Source organism: Danio rerio, chromosome 6, assembly GCF_049306965.1.
Source record: "Danio rerio strain Tuebingen ecotype United States chromosome 6, GRCz12tu, whole genome shotgun sequence".
In the NCBI taxonomy this organism is placed as follows: Eukaryota; Metazoa; Chordata; class Actinopteri; order Cypriniformes; family Danionidae; genus Danio; species Danio rerio.
The window spans coordinates 23,800,001-23,821,757 of NC_133181.1; the positions used below are offsets into that span (position 1 = coordinate 23,800,001).

A 21,757-nucleotide genomic window follows, 5' to 3' on the forward strand; every position below is an offset into this window, starting at 1 on the left:
TGACCATGGTCAATCCATATATATATATATATATAGGTTGCTGGGTCGCTGGTTCGAACCTCGGCTCAGTTGGTGTTTCTTTGTGCAGTGTGCATGTTCTCCCTGCCTTCGCGTGGGTTTCCTCCGGGTGCTCCGTTTTCCCTCACAGTCCAAAGACGTGGTACAGGTGAATTGGGTAGGCTAAATTGTCCATAGTGTGTGTGTGTGTGTGTGTGTGTGTGTGTGGATGTTTCCCAGAGATGGGTTGTGGCTGGAAGGGAATCCACTGCGTAAAAACTTGCTGGATAAGTTGGCGGTTCATTCCGCTGTGGCGACCCTGGATTAATAAAGGGACTAAGCCGACAAGAAAATGAATGAATTTATATATATATATATATATATATATATATATATATATATATATATATATATATATATATATATACATACACACACATACAGTTACTGTACAAGTAAATTTTGCCTACTAAAATAAACAATATTGGTATTTACAATTCATTTGCAAGTCAGTAAATATTATAATAACAATAGGCCTAATCTATCTAATAAATTGTATAGTTTTTTAAAATGTACTTACAGTACAATACAATAAAGACATTATAAAGACACCATTAAAACAACTAAAACATACACAGAGGGTTCGTAAAGTATTCAGGCCCCCTTACATTTTCACTCATTGTTATATTGAAGCCATAAGATCATTGATTCATTCATTTTCTTTTCCCTTTATCAATCTGGGGTGGCCACAGTGGAATGAACCGCCAACTTATCCAGCACATGTTTTTTACGCAGCGGATGCCCTTTTAGCTGCAACCCATCACTAGGAAACATCCAAACACACTTATTCATACTCTACGGACAATTTAACCCACCCAATTCACCTGTACCGCATGTCTTTGGACTGTGGGGGAAACCGGAGCACCCAGAGGAAACCCACATGAATGCGGGTAGAACATGCAAACTCCACACAGAAATGCCAACTGACCCAGCTGAGGCTCGAACCAGCACCCCATATTGACAGAAAAACACAGAATTGTTCATATTTCTTCTGATTTATTGAAAAAAGAAAAAATTACAAATATCACATGGTCCTAGGTTTTTTGTTCATTTCTTCTGATCATCCTTGAGATGGTTCCACACCTTCATTTGAGTCTAGCTGTGTTTGATTATGCTGAATGGACATGATTAGGAAAGCCACAATGCATGTCAGAGCAAATGTGAATCATGAGGTCAAAGGAACTGTCTGAAGAGTTCAGTGACACAGATCTGGCCAAGGTTCCAAAAAAAATAAATAAATAAATAAAAATAAAAAACCAAACAAGCAAATAAACAAACAAAAACACAAAATCTGCTGCACTTAAGATTCCAAAGAGTACAGTGGCCTGCATAATCCTTAAATGAAAGGCAACTTCCTAGAGCTGGCTGTCAGGCCAAACTGAGCTATTGGAGTAGAAGAGCCTTGGTGAAAAGTAAAAAAGAACCCAAATATCACTTTGGCTGAGCTCCAGAGCATGGTAGTGGCAGCATCATGCTGTGGGTGTGTTTTTCAGCTGTAGGGACAGGACGACTGGTTGCAATTGAGGGAAAGATGAATGCGGCCAAGTACAGGGAAATCCTGGATGGAAACCTTCTCCAGAGTGCGCAAGACTTTAGACTGGGCCGAAGGCTTATCTTCCAACGAGAAAATAACCCTAAGCACACAGCTAAAATAATGAAGGCGTGACCAGAGCCCTGATGTTAAACTAATTGAGTATCTCTGGAAACAGACAGGCAGACAGTTTCTGCATAAATACAAAACTCTAATTTGTATATGACAAAAAGAAGACAATGAAAAAGCTGAACAAATTAAGAAATACTGTGATGATGCTTGGTTGCAATAGCAGAGTTTGACAGTGAACAGAATTGTAATAAAAGCACAGAATAGAATAGCCACGTAATAAATATTGCCATCAGAAACTCCAAACACAAATATTATATATCTAATTATCTATCTACTTGCAAGAGGTAAATTCAAACTGGGGTTGATTGTTTAAAAAGATTTATGTCATTTTTGCTAACAGTGGCTGCTGTTTGTCTGTTTGATTGTTTAACCTGTTAGCCAGTATTCAATTTTGGGCATTTACACCTACTGTACCTAACTTTAAATAGTAACAGTACCTGACTCCAGTAAGCTACAAACACCAAATTTTGTATCATTGGAAAGAAGACACTTTGAGCTTTACTGGTAAAAGGAAAGAAGTTACATGTAAAAAAATATACAAATTTTATATATTTTTATAAAACTATAAAATGTATACATTATGAAGTCATGAGGAAAAAAATGTATTGTTCAATATTAGTTTTCCATATAAAAAACACAGGAAAACATTGATGTAATGTCCTAGAAAAAAATATGACTTGAAAGCCAAGTATTTCATGAGTTTATATTTTAAATTGATGAAGATAGCATGCAAAATGAGATTACTGTAAAAAGTTTTCCGAGGCTACAGTATGTCGATGTTCTTCTCTCACTCATCGTCAGAGGCATTTTCTCAAAAATGACCATACCAAACTAAAACATTTACTGAATGATTTGGTCTATATTCAAAGTTTTTGTATCTTTGCAAAAAAGACACTCTGGGCTTTTGTTATCCATCATCTAGAGTTTATAATGCTTAAAATGAAAAAAAAAGTTATAGATGCTTAAGAAATGTAAAAAAGTTCCACCACACTAAGCATTATTTCATACACAAATATGTGAAATTTGTTCTGGAGCAGCACATAAAAGTAATAGGTCAAAAGCCACATATCTCCTGAGTATTTGTTTTGAATTTGACACCAATATTATGCAAAAAGAAATTTCTGGAATTATTTTCTGAGACAATGTCTTGTGATTTTCTCCCTCTCCTTGTTTGTGGAGACGAAGTCTAATGACCTCACGTACTAAAGGTTTTACACAACACTAATTTTTGTAATTCTAAAATAATAAGCAGAAACGTATAGTATAAATGATTTATTTGAGCACAAGTAGGACATTGTGTGAAATAAGTCCATTGCATATGCAACAAGAGTTATTGTTGGTTTGCTCTTCACTCACTGGCAGAAAGTGCTTCATGGGAGTTTGCTGCTGCTTGAAATCCTCAGCAGAGATTCAGCTACATGACAAAAAAAACAGAGTTAGAATTCTATTGTAAACAATTGTATTTGTACTTGAGTAGCGAACACGATTTACTCTAAAGCCCATATACATATGATAATTTATACAGATAGCTTAGCTTTTATACAGATAGCTTACCTAACAGCAGCCATTCAGATAAATTGCAAACACACTGTATAATAATGTCAAACATTACTGAAAGATTATGGCTAGCGGAGAGACATTCACTCTTATAGGCACAAGCAGGCTAAACATAGAGAAGACCTGAGATGTAAACAATGAGGCAATGAGAGTAAATACTCACCTTTAAAAAAAACGGAAGTAAGTTCATCCACGTCATCTAGGTATCAGCTCTACTTGGAAATACTCTCCTCTTCGCTTCAAACAATCTCTCAAAAACGCTTTTCAGCAGATCAAAACTTTTGACGATGCATTTTTTGTTTTCTTTTTGCAAACGAGCCGCTCTGCCTTTAGCCTGAACTGTAGCAGCTGTGGGGGGGCAGGTGCATCGCGTAATGATTGACAGCTCACTGAGCCAGTAACAGCATAAAGACTGCAATAACATGACGGCCGACCAATAAGATCAAAATTCATGTATCCATTGTCTCGTTTCTCTGTCAGTCAAACTTCTGGTAAGTAGGAAGTAACTTCTGTGACTGATCGATTCGATAGCAGATTTTGGTAACTATAACTTGACTTTTTATTCAGTTTGTGGTCTTATTTTATCTGTAACACTGTAAGCTATGACATAGACTTGCCTTTGACTACAAAGACTGCGTTTTCACGTGTAAGTACCATGGTAAAACGGTGTAAACATTAAGCTTAACATAAGCGCTTTCTGCAAAACTTGCACAAATTTAGCAAATACATATTTTATAAGCTTTCCATTGAAAAACAACTAGCTGCAATGAGTGCTTAGCGGTTGTAGCTTTAAACTGATGTACAGTTTTTTCAAGATTTCTCAAGATTACTCATGTTCTTTTTGGTTTAAACTATTCATAAACATTGACATGTGGAAAAACAGCACCTCAGTGCGTCCTCGTCGGGGCGCTGGGTAGGGGTTAAACCAAACCTTTGTGGTGTGTTGAGTTTAAATAGCCTTCGCAACCAGGAAGGCCATTTAAATGTGAACAGTCTGAGTGTTAACGAACACTATCATACACCCAGTGCAATAAGGCGCAAGATGTGTTTGGCATGATTTCCTGCTATTTTCAGACCAGCACAACCATAATTTCCACATTTTGTATGACATTGTTAGCAAATAGAAAATCCATTTGCACCAATTTGTGGACTCAAGGGTGTGCCAGTCTAGAAAGGTGTGTTAAGGCGCATTTTTGACACGGTGCTATTTTGACACCTAAAGTCCAGCGTGTTAGTTGTCCACATGCTAACACATTGCATAATACACAAAGGATGTACAGCAATACACAAATATCTTTTCAAATAAAAAAAAGTTAAAGAATTAAAATGTAAAAAAAAATATATATATATACTATTTTCTACATAAATATAAAATCTACTACCTGTATGCCTTCTTCATATTGGGGGGACTTTTTCAGTTTACTCATGACAGGTTGCTTTTGTGTTATGTTGTTAATATTATTATTATAATTATTAATTATATGAATATTTACATTTGTTTTAATAAAAACAAGTTTAGATTTGTCTATCTGTCAGGTTTTGGACCATATGGGGCATAGGACGTGTTTGGATATAACTCGGTTTTTTGACCACACTTTGTTATTATTGTTCATTTATTTGTTTGCTGGAAATTAGAACTGAATTTAGAAATAGTTTAGAAACAAATCTTTGTGCTTCAACAAAATTAAACATTTAGGCTAATAAATGTCTTCAGTGAAGTGTGAACAACACTGTTTCCTTATCCACTAAAGTAAAGTAAAGAAGTAAAGTAAAGAGTAAAAGTAAAGAGAAAGTAAAGAGGCCGAATGGAGAGGGCTCATTCTTTATCCTTGCACAAATGGTCTGTTTAACTGTTTTCACACTAGTGAAGCATTCAGTTTTTCCACTTAGAAAGTCAGCCATGTAAATAGCAAATTTGCGATGGCCTGAAGCAACTGACTCTTAAAGGGAATGTAAAATGAGACTCGGATTGGTTTAATGTATGTTATGCTAAAAACACACCCATAACTCATTGAGGGAATTAGCACAACCCTGTTAGACCATGCTCCATGGTGCATAGCATATTTTTCCATCCTTAATATAGCAAAAGTGGACTCGGACATGCTCTTAATGCTTATGTGTGATGAGCTTTAGATTTTGCTCCTAGATCATTAAAATACAGCACAGAGTATTTCTGAGGAATGGTTTATGGTATAGCACTCTGAACATGGTAGCAGCAGCAGTATATATATATATATATATATATATATATATATATATATATATATATATATATATATATATATATATTTGAAATACATTATTTGCATCTACACTGCTCAAAAAATAAAGGGAACACTTAAACAACACAATATAACTCAATGTCACATTTCTGTGAAATCAAACCCACTTAGGAAGCAACAATGATTGACAATCAATTATTCATGCTGTTGTGCAAACAGAACAGACGACAGGTCTAAATTTACAGGCAATTAGCAAGACACCCCCAGTAAAGACATGGTTGGGCAGGTGGTGAACACAGGCCACTTCTTTGTTCCTATGTTTTCTGGCTGATGTTCTGGTCACTTTTGAATGCTGGCGATGCTTTCACTTTAGTGGTAGCATGAGATGGAGTCTACAACCCACACAAGTGGCTCAGGTAGTCCAGCTAATCCAGGATGGCATATCAGTGCAAGCTGGGGCGAAAAGGTTTGTTGTGTCTGTCAGTGTAGTGTCCAGAGCATGGAAGCACTACAAAGAGACAGGCCACTACATCAGGAGACGTGAAGGAGGCTGTAAGGAGGGCAACAACCCAGCAGCAGGACCACCACCTCCGCCTTTGTTCAAGGAGGAAGAGGAGGAGCACTGCAAGAGGTCTGCAAAATGATCACCAGCAAGCCACAAATGTGTCTGTTCAACCGGTCACAAACAGACTCCATGATGGTGGTATGACGGCCCGGCATCCATAGGTGGGGGTAGTGCTTGCAGCCCAACACCACGCAGGATGTTTGGTATTTGCCAGAAAACACCAAGATTGGCAAATTTGCCACTGGCACCCTGTGGTCTTCACAGATGAAAGCAGGTTCACACTGAGCACATGTGACAGACGTGACAGACTCTGGAGACGCTGTGGAGAATGTTCTGCTGCCTGCAACATCCTTCAGCATGACTGGTTTTACAGTGGTTCAGTAATGGTGTGGGGTGGCATTTCTTTCAGGTCGCACAGCCATCCATGTACTCACCAGATGTAGCCCGACTACCATTAGGTACCGTGATGAGAATCTAAGCCCCCTTGTGAGACCATACAGTATGCCGGTGTGGTTGGCCATGTGGTTGGGGTTACTTCTACTGCAAGACAATGCTAGACCTTATGTGTCTGAAGTGTATTAACAGATCCTGCAAGATGAAGGCATTATTACAATGGACTAGCCCACCCGTTCCTCAGACCTGAATGCAATGGAGCACATCTGAAAAATCATGTCTCCGTACATCCACTAATGCCACACATTGCACCACAGACTGTCCAGGAGTTGGTGGATGCTTTAGTCCAGGTCTGGGAGGAGATCTCATAGATCTCCATTTGTCACCTCACCAGGAACATGCACAGGCTTTGTAGGGAAGTCATACAGGCACATGGAGGACACACACAATACTGAGCCTCATTTTGACTTGTTGTAAAGACATTACATCAATGTTGGATCAGCCTGTAGTGTTTTTTTTTGTACTTCAATTCCGAGTGTGACTTCAAATCCAGACCTCCATGGGTTAATAAATTGGATTTTCATAAATCATTTTATGTTATTTTCGTTATTCAACTACTCAAAGAACAAAGCATTTAATAAAAATATTTCATTCTTTCAGATCTACAATGTGTTATTTTAATGTTCCCATTTTTGACCCGTGTATTACCTTTTATTAAAATTTTATCAATACATCTATAAAGATATAAGCAAAGGTAACAAAGGAGTTTGGACTGTGGGGGAAACCATTGCAACTGGGAGGAAACCCACGCAAACGAAGGGAGAACATGCAAACTCCACATAGAAGAACCAACTGATTCATTGTATTCATTATTCATTATATTGTTTTCTGTGAGCAAGTGAACAAGATGATTATCACATCATTTTGAAGCAAAAACACTAGGCTACAAGATCCAGTTCTCAAAAGTTTTGTGCACAAATGTTCTCTGTGTGTTTCACGGCCTTGTTTCAGTAGCTTCAAAATTTAATTTTTTCACTAATCACGCATAAACGTTTCTTTCTCAAAAACAAAAACACACACAAACATTCTGCTTAGGTATTATTGTAGCTCAACTTGTGCTGTTTACAGTGTTATCACACTTTAGCCATTAGTATGTTTTTAAGATACTGAAAACAACACAAATGTCAGTGCATGTCCAAACTTCTCCAGAGCCCCGAAACACCCTTAGACCCCAGAGGGTTGAGATATGACCTTTGATTCCTGCATCACCCACCTTCATGACAGGCTGAGCAAAGTATTTGGCACTCCAGTCACAAAGACCTGTCTGCAGACTCAAACTGACGAAGCTCCTGTGAACAGCAGTCTCATCTCCATCCTCAGCAGTCTTAGAAACATGCAAATAAATAACAATATGTAACTCAGTCCCCACATTGTATAATTAAAGACATATTGTGCTTTATTATGCCTAAAACAATCATTTATTTATTTCTCCAACTGTCAGTGTCACAAGATCCCCCTCAAAATCATTTTAATATGCAGAAAATCATCTCTTATCAATACCAATATGACAAACAAAAGTGGTGGTTCATTTTTAATTGAAAATATTCTTCATGTTTTGAGGATTCTTTGTTTAAAAAGCCCACTATCAAAATAAGAAAACCTACATGGCAGCAAATTTTCAAATAAATATTTAACTAATAGGCAGTGTAGAATTGTGAGAGCTGTGTTAAAGAGATCTGTGGAAACATGATTGATGTACCTGATCAGGGCCCTTATCAAACATCTTCCTGGTGCGTGGAAACTGCTGTGAGTGGGGTGCCTGACCACCTAGTGTTGGAGTGTATGGTGGCCGAGCAGATGGACCGTCCCGGACCGGTGGCTTGGGCACTTCATTGGTGAGACTGGAGCTGGATGCACCAGGCATGGGTGGAGATCCGCTGGAGGGAGATGAAGAGCATTTGGATCTGTGGGAAGCACTACAACACCAACAAGTAAGGCCATATTACTCAGATTAATGCATTGCCGAAAAACAGGGACAGCATGCACAGCAATATGCAAAAACAAAATCAACAGCAATATAAAAACACAGCAAATAAAAAGAGCAAGATGATGCAAAATTAGAGTACATGCAAAGGAGAGTAAAACAAAGAAACCAAAATATTATATTCTACTTTATTTATGTATTATTTCTCTACTGTCAGTGATTATATGGCCCTGGTACTGATTTAATAAATTAGTAGCACATTTAAAGTGTGTATAACTCACCCAGCTTGATGAATTAGTGTGCCTTTACTGGTGGGGCTGGCTGGAGCTGACTGGGTCAGAGATCCTGAGTCCAAAATTCTTTGTGTGCGAGCATTCATGGTGGCCTGATGTGAGAAGCACAGTATGAGGCAGATTTAACGACAGTGACATTAATAAATAAATTTACAATCCTGCATTACACTGGAAAATTTGTACAATTTACTCAGTACAGATAGTATTTGATTCCTCTCTTAATTGAAATGAAGTTACTCGGCAACAGAGGTAAAGTTAAGGAGTCACATGGACATCAGTAATTGAATCATTTGCTTTAATCTAATTAAGACAATAATATAACGAATATGGCCGACCAGACACAATTATTTTGCTTTCATTCAACAAATGAGCCAACTTTTGCCCAAGGAAGACTCGATGGTCATTGTAAGCTGATTCCAAGGAATTTATGACCTAAAGGAATGTGCCCACAGCACAGCACAAAAGAATTGAACAGGACTTCTTTAAGCCACTTGCTTAAGACTGATGTTTTAATGTACACTTTACTCTCTCTTTATGTGTAATCAAGTGTTTTGCAGCGTTTCCCCTGCTCCTGTATTGATATTATGGTTTTAATACTCCTGCATACAATGTTTAACTCTACCGAAGCTAAACAAGCTCATAAACAGTTCATGTTTAGAGTTATTTGAAGCTAACTTGCTGTACTAATTAATTGTTGACATTTTATGTTAATACGAGTGTAACTTTAACATTTTAAGAGACTTAAACATTTCTGCCTCAGTTTGCATAAAATTTGCCTATGCAAATTCATCTGCCTCGGAGAGAGTCATAAAGTCATGACTCTGGGAAGTTAGTTTCTAATTGGTCAACTTTCCATGGAGGGTGGATCCGAACACACCCTATAAAGCTTGTGACCAAAGCTACGCCTCTCTCTCTGCTCTGCAACTCTCTGGAACCAAGCTCTCTTAAACCGCAACCTCTTCAAACTCTGCAACCTCTTCAACTTGCTCTTCTTCAGAAAGAACTAAATGCAAACCTAAAGAGACAGAAGAGGGTGAATTTGATTATGTTTGGTTCGCTTGGTTTGCTCTTACAAACTCCAAGGTTTTCCCATGATTACATTCTCTCAACCTCTTACTTTACCTTCTTCACTCTTCTCTACACTGGTATGAATGTGTGTTTGTGTTAGGTGTTAGTTTCTGTTAGATTAGTCAAGTCCAAGTTTAAGTTCTATTTATTTATATAGCACATTTCCAACTGCCACAAGGCTGCACAAAGTGCTTTACAGAGAGAAAATAAACACATGATATGAGCATAAAACAGTAAAAACAGCAATAGGCACATAATATAGGAAGGAACATAGAAAGATTATCAATAAAAGAGCAAAAAAAAAAATAAAAATAAAAAATAAAAAATAATAACAAAATATTTTATCCTAATTAAAAGATGCTACTACAGTTGACCAACACTAAACACGACCTTTTTGATCCCCCTCCTTACTCCCAACACCCCCCCAATCCTTTCTGAAAGGGAAGGACTTATGCTTCAAAAAACCTAGAAAATAAATGCGTCTTTAATTTAGACTTAAAAATAGGCAGCACGAAGCCTTTTTTAGGTCTAATGGCAGAGAGTTCTAGAGGCGAGGGCCTGCTATGGCAAAAGCACGTTCACCCATACTTTTGGGCCTTTGGAACTTTTAATAAAAACTGATCAGCAGAACGCAAGTGTCTTGGAGGAGTGTAGTTAACAATCAGTTGGGATAAATATTTAGGGCCAAGACCATGTAGGGCTTTATACACAAAGAGAAGGATTTTAAATTTGATTCTTTGTGTCACTGGTAGCCAATGTAGAGACCTCAGAATAGGAGTGATGTGTGCATATTTCAGGCTTTTTGTTAAGAATCTAGCTGCTGCGTTTTGCACTAACTGTAGGCACGCAATCTGAGACTTAGGCAGCCCAAAATAGAGAGAGTTGTAATAGTCCAACCGGGAGGTTATAAGCGCGTGTATGGCAATTTTTTGAGAGTGTGAAGGAAGAGAGGATTTCATTTTTGAAAGAAGGCGGAGTTGGTAGAAACTATTTCCCACCACTTTTGAGATATGTTTATTAAACTTTAAGTTCTGGTCTAATGTTATGCCCAGGTTACACACCTGGGGTGATCTGAACTCCTCCCAGTTACCCAGCCTGTTACAGTCAGACAAATCATCGGGCCTGTTTTTTCCTCATTTAGAAATAAAAAGTTCTCATGCTTTTACCTCCTTCAAGCACAGTGACAGGAAGTTCACAACAGAGGACTCATTTTCCTTTTTGAGTGACATGTATTTGTGTATTGTCTGCATAAAAATGAAATGCAGGCCATGTTTTCTGAAAATAGAACCAAGAGGGAGCAAATAAAGAGAGAATAGTGAAGGTGCTAGAATCAAGCCTTGGGGAAGACCACACGTTAACGGTGCCGTGGAGGAGGAAAAGTTACCAATTTTGAAAAAAAAACTTCCTGTCGGAGATATATGATTTAAACCATTTCAGCACTGTACCCTTCAGCCCAACCCAGGACTCTAGCCGAGATAATAACACAGAGTGGTCAATAGTATTGAAGGCTGCGGATAAATCCAGCAAAATTAAGGCCACATGATAACCAGCATCAGTAAGGAGAAAGATGTCATTCAAAACTCTTAATAGAGCGGATTCAGTGCTATGAGCCAGCCTAATGTCAAATTGAAAAGGCTCAGCGATATCATTCTGGGATAGAAATGTTTGTAATTGATTAAGTACAATTTTTTCTACAATTTTTCAGATGAAGGGTAAGGTGGAAATGGGTCTAAATTTTTTGAGATCAGATGGATTTAGTGAGGCCTTCTTGAGCAGGTGTGACGGTAGCTGTTTTTAGACTGGCTGGCAAAATACCACTCGTAAGACATTTGTTAATGACAGTGAGCAAGACCGGGCCCAGAGATACAAAGAGCGAAGTGTAGAAGTGTAGAAAATTCGCCACGGCCAGAAGTAGGTTTTAATTTTGAAATTACGGACTCCAAATTCGCTAAGGTAACAGGAGAAAAGGTAGTAAAAACAGATACCGGGAGATGACAGTTTAAGGGATCCACTGAGACCCCAGATGGGCTCAGTTGTGACCTTAAAGTTGTAATTTTGTCACTTAAGTAGTTCAAGAAGCTCTCACATAGAGAAGAAGAAGCGTCAGATAGCACATTCACTGGAGGACTTACAACAGACTGAATAACAGCAAAAAGTTCTTTAGGTTTACAGTGATTTGACTCAATTAAATTGGCAAAATAAGCAGCTTTTGCTTGATCCATAGCTGACTAATAAGAAAACAGAGCAGATCTGACAAGTTGAAGAGGGATGGTAGGTCTGTCCTTTTTCCATTTACGTTCAGCCTGTCTATATTTTTGTTTTAAAGTGCGTTTCTCTAACGTTTTCCAAAGTTCAGATTTTATTTTTTGTCTGCATAATTTCAGGGGTGCAGATTTTTTTGCTGCCATTTGGCAGACCGAGTACAGCAGGTCAAGATGTTGTTCAGCATCCAGTTCTGATGAGGCGAGATCTAGACACGATTTGACGTAGAAATCGGTAAAGCACTGGTTAAAATCCGAGCTAAAATTGGATGTGTAGATTCTTGACAGCATGGTAGGCGTATTAGGGCAATATGCAATCTTCGTGAGGGACAGCGTAAATTGAATAGGCATGTGATCGGATATCAAAAATTGGGATAGTACAATATCGGAAAGCTCAATGCCAAAAGATAAAAGGAGATCCAGTGTGTGATGCCGAAGGCATCCAACAGGTTGATGAAATCTTGAGCAAAAGAGTTTGATTGACAGCAAATGTGAATATTAAAATCGCCTACTAGTATGAAACAGTCGTAAGAAATGGTCATGTAGGGACTTCCGGTTATGTCGCCTTTGGTATAGACGTGAGTGCGATCAGCTCCCTTTAACTTTTATTTCTTCTTTACAAACCTCGTTGGTTTAGAACTTTTTGGCAACCTACATTTATTTACTTTTCTCTCTTAGAGTACGTAGTATTAAATTTTCACTTAACATGTCGAAAGGAAAGGGCAGACAGGTGGAAAAAGACTGTGAAGCGCCGTCCTCGCCTAGCTCTGGCTAGCCGAAATTAGCGCCCTGCACGAGGAGCTCAGAGCCTCTCTGGCCGCGGATTTTAAAGCCTCTTTTGAAAGCTTGGACAGTAAGTTGGAGAATATTAACTCCACAGTCGCGGCTCACGACCAGCGCATCAGTTGCCTTGAATCGGGACTCGCGGAGGTAACCCAGCACCTTGAACACCTGGAGACCGCGTGAGCCGGCCTCACTAAAGAAAATGAGTGGCTGCGGTCTAAAATGTCAGACCTAGAGGGGCGCAGCCGGCGGCAGAATATTCGCATCGTGGGGCTCCCTGAGTCAATCGAGGGACCGCGACCAACTAACTTTTTCTCCGAAATGCTTGCTGAGGTATTTGGCGATCAGATTTTGGCGTCACCGCCTGAACTGGAACTGTGGTTTTACGGTTTCACCGTTACCAGGTGAAGGATTTGGTGGTTCGTGAGTCCCGTAAAAAAGGAATTTTGACCTTTCGTAATCACAAGATTCGGATATTTGAAGATTACAGCCCAGATGTCCTAAAGCTGCGCAGTGAATTCAAAGATGCCATGGCGGAGCTATACAAGCGAGGACTCAGACCTGCTCTTCTCTTTCCAGCTAAACTACGCATCACTCTACCGAACGGTGAGAAACTATGGCTGCTGACAGCTAACGAAGCCAACAACTACATTCGGAACTTAGACGTATAGTAGTTCACCTCTATGCTTTGGACGATGACATGACGTGACATAAACCCATCTCTTGTCATAAACAGCTTGGCGCTTTTTTTCCCCCTTTTTTTCCGTAACACTCATGCCACTTCAAGGAGTTACTACTGGGTGACTAACGTTATTCGAGGTACTCTCACAGAAGTTTGTTCGTCGAGATGCAATGTGAATTTTTTTTTCTTTTTTTGAGAATTCTATTATTGCTTTTTGATGACAATGGTGACTCGTTCTTTTCACCTTTTATATTTTTCATGGACGATGATATATCATCGTGTTCGGGGATAAAGACTTGTTAAACTGTACACAATGTTTGATACCAACATATGATTACGTCATAGTTCAAAATATGTTTAATTAATCTATTTTTAAGTCAGTTATTCATACGGTTGTATGTAGTAGTGGTACAAATACAACTATGAGGTTGTGTGGTAAAATATGGGGAGGGATTGTATAAAGGAAGAAGGAAGCTTGCAACAGTGTTGGTTGGAGATATGTTTGATGTAGATGTTCTTGCCTACATCACTTGTTGGAGTTATGTGTGTGGGTTAGGAGGGTGGGGGTGGGTTGGTGTTTGTAGTTGTGTGTTTCTTTTTTTTTTCTTTCCCTTTTCTGTTCTTTTTCTTCTTATGTTTTTTTTTTTCTTTTTTTTTTGCGGGGACCAGAGAAAATTTGTGACAACTAGTTTTTAATGTCTCCTGTGTTCAGTGGGACACCTACTGGTGTATTTACATTCTCCAGCTGGAATGTCAAAGGGCTTAACTCACCTATAAAACGAAGCAAAGTTCTCAACCACTTGAAGCAGTTAAACACTAAAATAGCTTTTATCCAAGAAACTCATCTTACAAGTGCTGATCACTTAAAAATTAAAAAGGACTGGGTAGGTCAGCTGTATCATTCCTCTTTTTCCAGTAAGTCACGAGGAGTGGCTATACTTATACATAGATTAATTCCATTTTCTGTATCTAAAGTAATTTCTGATCCAAATGGACGTTTTATCATTATTACTGGCCACATTAATGGTATTCATCTGGTATTAGCAAATATATATGGACCAAATTGGGACAATGAAGTTTTTTTCAAGAATCTTTTATTTTCCCTTCCTGATTTAAACACTAGCCAACTTATTTTAGGAGGAGATCTTAACTGCTGCCTGAATCCTACTCTAGATTGTTCTTCATCAAAACCTAGAGCTATTTCAAAATCAGCAAAAACTATTGAATCGTTTATGGAACAATATGCAGTTTCTGATGCCTGGCGTTTTCTTAACCCTAACGCAAAACAGTTTTCTTTTTTTTCACCTGTCCACCAAAGCTTTTCTCGGATTGATTATTTTCTCCTTGATAATAAATTAATTCCATGTATCAAGAATTGCTCCTATAGTCCTATTGTGATATCTGATCATGCTGTGCTTACATTGGATCTATCATTTCCTTGTGGGACAACTCCTAGGTCTTTCTGGCGCCTAAATACTCTATTACTTAATGACCCAGATTTTGTGCAAATTATCAACGATCGGATTGACCTTTTTATTTCTACAAATGTCACCCCTAGCATTTCAGCTAGTATTTTATGGGAAGCTTGTAAAGCCTTTCTGAGGGGAGAAATCATATCTTATTCAGCACATCAGAGAAAAAGGGCATCTGAACAGAAGTCCTCTTTAATTAAATATCTAGCGAAGCTTCAGTCCAAAATGGAAACCTCACCAACTCCAGATTTGTCTAAAGAAATACTTACAACAAAAACTGAATTTGACCTGCTGACAACGAATGAGGCCACTGAAGCTCTTCATAAAAGCCGTTATAATTACTATGAATTTGGCGATAAACCTAGTAAACTACTAGCACACCAGCTACGCCAGTCCTCTGCTCTGAACCATATAACTCAAATTTCAACTTCTTCTGGACCCACAACTGACCCACTTCTCATTAACAACCAATTTAGAAATTTCTACAGCTCCTTGTACACCTCAGAAAGCCTGAACGAAGAATCACACCTTGATAGTTTTTTTCATAATCTTGATATTCCGCTTATAGATCCTGACTTGGCCTTAAAATTGGATGATCCCATCACTCTCGATGAAGTTAAGACAACACTGAGCCTTTTGCAAAGTGGAAAGAGCCCAGGTCCTGATGGTTTTCCAGCTGAATTTTTTAGAACATTTTCAGAGAAATTATCACCTCTTATGCTGAACATGTTTAATGAATCTTTTCAATCTGGTATACTTCCACAAACTTTACGCCAAGCCTCCATCTCCTTAATCCTTAAAAAAGATAAGGACCCCCTTCAGTGTAATAATTATCACTACTGTGTGCAGATGTAAAAGTACTTGCTAAGATACTAGCATGTCGCTTGGAACCACTACTACCAGCTATAATCTCCCCAGATCAGACTGGTTTCATTAAAAATAGGCAGTCTTTTCACAACATCAGACGTCTCTTAAACATTCTTTACACTAGCCCACATAAAAAGACTCCAGAGTTAATTATATCCATGGACGCTGAAAAGGCTTTCGACAGAGTTGATTGGGATTTTTTATTTTACACTCTTAAAAAATTTGGAATGGGTGATTATTTTATATCTTGGATAAAGCTTTTGTATACTTCCCCTTTAGCCTGCGTACGCACAAATAATTACTACTTAAAATACTTCCCTCTTGGGAGAGGAACAAGGCAAGGATGCCCACTCTCCCCTCTTCTGTTCGCTCTGGCTATCGAACCTTTGGCCATTGCCCTCAGAGGCAGTTCAATGTTGGGCATCACTAGGGGGGGAGTTGACCATAAATTATCCTTGTATGCAGACGACCTTTTGCTGTTCATTGCTGACCCGGCCAAATCTATCCCAGTGGTGCTTGCATTGCTAACAGAATTCGGCAAAATTTCAGGCTACAAATTAAATCAGACTAAAAGTGAAGCAATGCCTATTAATAATGCTGCCTCTGAATACCCTTTATCTTCCTTGCCATTTAAGGCCACTTTACACAGCTTCAAATACTTGGGTGTACAGGTGACAAAAAAATTTGAAGAGCTGTTCGACCAAAATTTTTCTCCATTGCTTAGTCGTCTCACACATGATTTTCGCCGCTGGTCTCTTCTCCCATTATCAATAGCAGGCAGAATCAGCTGCGTGAAGATGAATGTACTCCCTAAATTCTTATACCTTTTTCAGTGTATTCCAATTTTTATCCCAAAATCTTTTTTTGCTACATTAGATAGTTCTATCTCTCAATTTTTGTGGAATGGTAAGACCCCGAAGATTCGAAAGGACATTCTACAGAAACCTAAGGGCTTGGGTGGGATGGCCCTCCCTAATTTTTTGTCTTATTATTGGGCTGCGAACATACGATCCTTATTATATTGGAAAAATAAAAAAAATCTAGACGGTCCCCCAGCATGGTTAAATATTAAGAACGCCTCATGTAGATCTTCGGACTTAAAAGCTCTCCTCTGCTTTCCCATCACGCTATCTCCACTTAAATACACTGATAATATAATTGTGAAAAGCAGTCTTAAAATTTGGATTCAGTTTTTACGTAACTTTGGCTCTCAATCTACCCCTTTAACCGCCCCAATACATCTAAACCCATTGTTTTCTCCATCTATATTGGATGGAGCATATGCCTCTTGGAAGAATCAAGGGATACTCTCAGTAGCAGATCTTTATATCGAAGGTGTTTTTGCCTCATTTGACCAACTGAATGCATTGTATAACATTCCGAGAAATCATTTTTTTAGATATTTACAAGTACGTGACTATGTTCGTAAACATTTCCCTGGTTTTCCCAATGTCCCTCAACTATCGAAGATCGACAATATTTTATGTCTTGAAGCAAGCAGTAAAGGCTTAATCTCTAAACTAATCAGTATTTTTGCAAATTTACAGCCTTTTCCAGGTGACAGTCTCCGCACCAGCTGGTCTGCGGACCTTAATATTGAAATAGACCAAGATACATGGGAGGCAGTTCTGGACAGGGTTCATTCTTCATCTATATGCGCACGTCACTGCCTCATTCAGTGTAAAGTGGTTCACAAAGTACACTGGTCGAAATGTAGGCTCGCACGGATCGACCCAACTATTGATCCAGAATGTGATAGGTGTCATTCGGGTTTAGGTACTTTAACCCATATGTTTTGGACATGCCCAGCTCTTTCCTCATTTTGGGGCTCAGTATTTCAGTCTCTTTCAGCCATTACTTCTATAGATATAACACCATCACCCATTATTGGCCTGTTTGGCGTGATGCCGGATAATTATGCATTACCCACTTACCTTTTAAACTTCGTGGCCTTTCTTACTTTGCTTGCTAGGCGTGTCATTTTATTATACTGGAAGAACCCTCAGCCACCCTCGCATGTACGGTGGCTGAAAGATGTCTTGTATTTTGTAAAACTAGAGAAGATTAGATATTCCCTTCAAAGACCTAACAGAACATTTGCCAAAATTTGGGATGCCCTTTCTTTATATGTTAAAACTCTTCAGCTGGATCTAGACTGATCACCTCAACTTTTGATCACAATAGTACATCAGTTTGTAATCTTTCATCACTCAAAATGTAACATTTGAGATTACTGTATAAATGTAGACATCTGCCTCGCATTAATTGTTAATTTTATTTTATTTTATTATTATCTTCTTTTTTATTTTAATTTCTTTATTCACTTTTTTTTATCAATATGTTATTTGTATTTATATTTATACATTTTTTTTCTATTACTATTATTTCTGTAAGGGTTGTTTGATATGTTTGTAAAATGGAAAAATGTTAAATAAATCATAAATAAAAAAAAAGAAATGGTCATGTAGGCGATCAGTTCAATGAAGTGCTTGATGAAAGTTTTTGTGGAGTGAGGTGGGCGATAGATCACACCTATGCATAGCGGGCCGTTCCAGTCTAAATTAAGTAGTTGGACTTAAAAGCTATTGAAGCTTAAATCTGGAAGTAGCCGAAAGCGAGATGATAAAGAGTTTTTAAAAACAGTTACTAGTCCACCCCTGCGGCTGTTTAGACGTGGCAAATTAAAAAAAGAGCAGTCAATCGGGAGTAAATCAGAGAAAGGAGTGAGATCTCCTACCTTAACCCAAGACTCCGCTATGAACATACAATCCAAGTTTTGATCGGAGAAAAAGTCATTGAGCAAAAAAATCTTATTTACCAAAGACCGTGCGTTTAGCAATGCCATCCTCTGCGGTGTTAAGATCGATACTGAAGATGCTGTGGATGTTTTAGCCAGAGGACGCAGGTTGTCAAGATTAATTCCACGGGGACGGGAGCGATAGCCCGAACTGCCACGGCCCATAGTAGAATCCAGGTCGCCTCGGAGCAAGGGGATGACAGGACGGAGCCAACGGAAGACTAGGTGAGCAAGATACATTGAGCACCGGGCGAGCAAACCATCATGTGGTGAAACATCAATGCGGTCCACGCAGCAGCCATCCGGTAGAGATGTTTTTTAACTTTCAGGAGAAGCCTCCTCGGGTACCCCGTTTCCTCCTCCGTTTGCAACGATTGAGGCAGACCGGCCGCCGACACAAAAACTCCGGGATGTAGTTAGGGACAGCGTCAGAGTTGTTGGAATTGTTCGTAGAATATGTCTCGCTAAAACTCACAGTGCACGAAATAGCCATAACTACCTCTTTTATGGCGAGAAGGGCATCACGATCATAAGTATAAACGGTACAACTGATGATAGGCGATACAAGCAATAAAAGCAGTAAAAACAATAAAACAGATGGATAACAGAGCGGCAGACAGCAAGCCAAACAGCCTGGCGCCATCTTGCCACGTCAGGTATACCAGGTATCGATAATAATATCAGATATTATTGAGAATTAACTGAGAATTATGAATCATTTATTAAGCATTAGCGAATAGTTAATTCATTATCTGTTTATAAATGGAGATACAAATACTCTTTTCTGGACTTATTAGCACATATAATGTTCCTAATGATTGTAGTTTCATACTTTAGTAATTAAAAAAATTATAATTAGCAAATTAAGTATTGCATTATTTACAAACCAGTTATTTGATAGAAGTTACTGGTATTTAAAGATTATTCAGAATGCATAGGAAAATGATTAATACATTTTTAAAATTAACATTATATACTGTGTCTTATTATTTAGGCACAAAGTAATAGTTAATTTGTAAGTTATTAAATGCTTAATTAACTCATTTCTATTTATTTAAAGATATACAAATAAAACTGCATCAACTGAAAAAAAATCTTTGCAATCTTAAATAAAATAAAATTACTGTGCAGTTTAAACATCGCTAAATAACATTGAAATGTTGTACTGCAATAAAATATATTGTTAAATTATTATGTTGTTTTATCCAATTTTATGTTATATATTGACACTCCTGTTATTTCGCAATGTTTGAATTTTACACTTATTTCACTTTTTGGATAAGTTTGCAAAAATGAATGTTCATTTGAAAGAGCTTTTAATCATCTTTTAAAAACAATTTAGCATAGTCCTCACTTTAGGTCACAAAACTGGATGTAGTGTAACCGGTATACTATAGCAATGTTCAATGTATTTGTTATTTTAATGTATTTTTACAATAGTGACTGTTTAATAAAAAAAAAATGAATAAATGTGGCAGTGCATCATCACTTTTTTATATGGTATTATTCATTTTCTTTTAGGACAACGAGGAATAAACAATTAAGTAAAATTATTTTATAAATGTAAATTTACCAATATACATTTTTAAGTAAGTGAAACCTAAAAAGCATGCTACAACAATTTAAAATATTCAATAACACAATCTGCCTTGATGGTTTTTTAATCGGCTCAACACATTATTTCTCATTGAGACAACGTTAACAGGCTGTTGCCACAAATCAGTACAGGCCAATTGAAAAATGTGAAGATGACCACTAAAAAACTTTGAGTTTGAGCGGTATTTATTTTTTTTTTAAAGAGCCCATATTATGGGTTTTTGAAAATTCCCCTCCATGTAGTGTGTAACACAGCTCTAAGTGAAGTGAAGTATCCAGCTAAGGCTTAAATCTGTAAGAATACAGTGTTTAAAACGGTTGATTCATCTATAAAAGAGTCGACTCATAGTGCTTCAAACGAGTCGCCTTGATAACGAGTCATTAGGTGTTTCGCCATGACGTACGAACGAAACCAAGTTATTCACGTGCACGCACAAACCCGGGAGATTTCAAACCTGAGGCCCCGCCCTCTGACGCAGAAACCCAGACACACACACACACACACACACACCCACAAACACACGCACACAAACATGCCGGTCGATTGAAGTCACACTGCAGATGGATATTATATCGAGTCTCTACCCAAAGATGAAACATCAGCATTATAACCAAGCAGTTGGAAACTACTGGAAACTTCTGGAAGCTACATGCTACAAAGAATACTTCAACCATTTGAGGTCCATTCTCTTGAAAACCACAGAATTTTGTCTCTTAAATGGTAAACCATCATTTTAACAATTTGCAAAGTCAAACACAATGCAAAGTTAAACTTAACAACAGTAAGGATCAATGCAGGATCAGTTAATCGGATAATATTTACTCTCTTTTGCTTGTCATAGCAAGAAAAAAAACAAACAAACAAACTATCATTACAAATAGTGTCAAAGAGCTCAAGTAAATTTTCTCCACGATAGTGACAAAAAAAGAAGCTTTTTTATTTTTAGTAATAAGTGAATCTGCTGTTGCTGTTTGAACTAGTTTTGTGTTTCTCTTTTGTGTTTCTGCCTATTAACAGTAGGTGTTCATCATCTGTGCTCAAACATCACTTAATTAATTCCTTCATTGTTTCATTCAACTTTAACTGCTGCTGAGTAACGTTAACTCAATTTAGAGAGGGAGCAAATACTATCATAACTGAGTAAATTTTACCCAGGATTTTGTTGTGTTGTAACTTCACTAAAAGCAAAAACATTCCATCACACAGAGGTGACAACTGTGTAATTTTAAAATCTGATAGCAGGACTGCAAGGTAAATTATAATGAGGTTAATCTATCAATAACTTGCAATTCCAGAACAATACTAACACACATGCACGCATCCATGCATGCCCGCACGCACGCACACACACGCACACACACATACACACACACACACACACACACACACACACACACACACACACACACACACACACACACTCACACACACACACACACACTTCTCATTACCAACTTTTTTTTTGCTGCAATCTACTTGAAAGAAAAAACAGACTC

The 21,757-nt window shown here is 38.0% G+C and overlaps 1 protein-coding gene across 12 annotated transcripts in view; it reads right to left on the reverse strand.

Moving 5' to 3' along the window:
• Positions 1–21,757, reverse strand: part of rptor (regulatory associated protein of MTOR, complex 1) — a 272,362-nt gene that overhangs the window by 55,898 nt on the left and 194,707 nt on the right. For 6 of the 12 annotated variants that reach the window (XM_073954060.1, XM_073954059.1, XM_021471743.3 and 3 more), the window contains exons 23-25: positions 8,723–8,826; positions 8,217–8,394; positions 7,731–7,841 (exon numbers count right to left, since the gene is read on the reverse strand). In XM_073954060.1, the coding sequence (XP_073810161.1) occupies positions 7,731–7,841; positions 8,217–8,394; positions 8,723–8,826 (393 nt within the window). Of the gene's footprint in view, positions 1–7,730; positions 7,842–8,216; positions 8,434–8,722; positions 8,827–21,757 lie in introns of all 12 variants that reach the window. The other 6 variants (XM_073954056.1, XM_073954055.1, XM_021471742.3 and 3 more) reach the window with 1 other exon arrangement.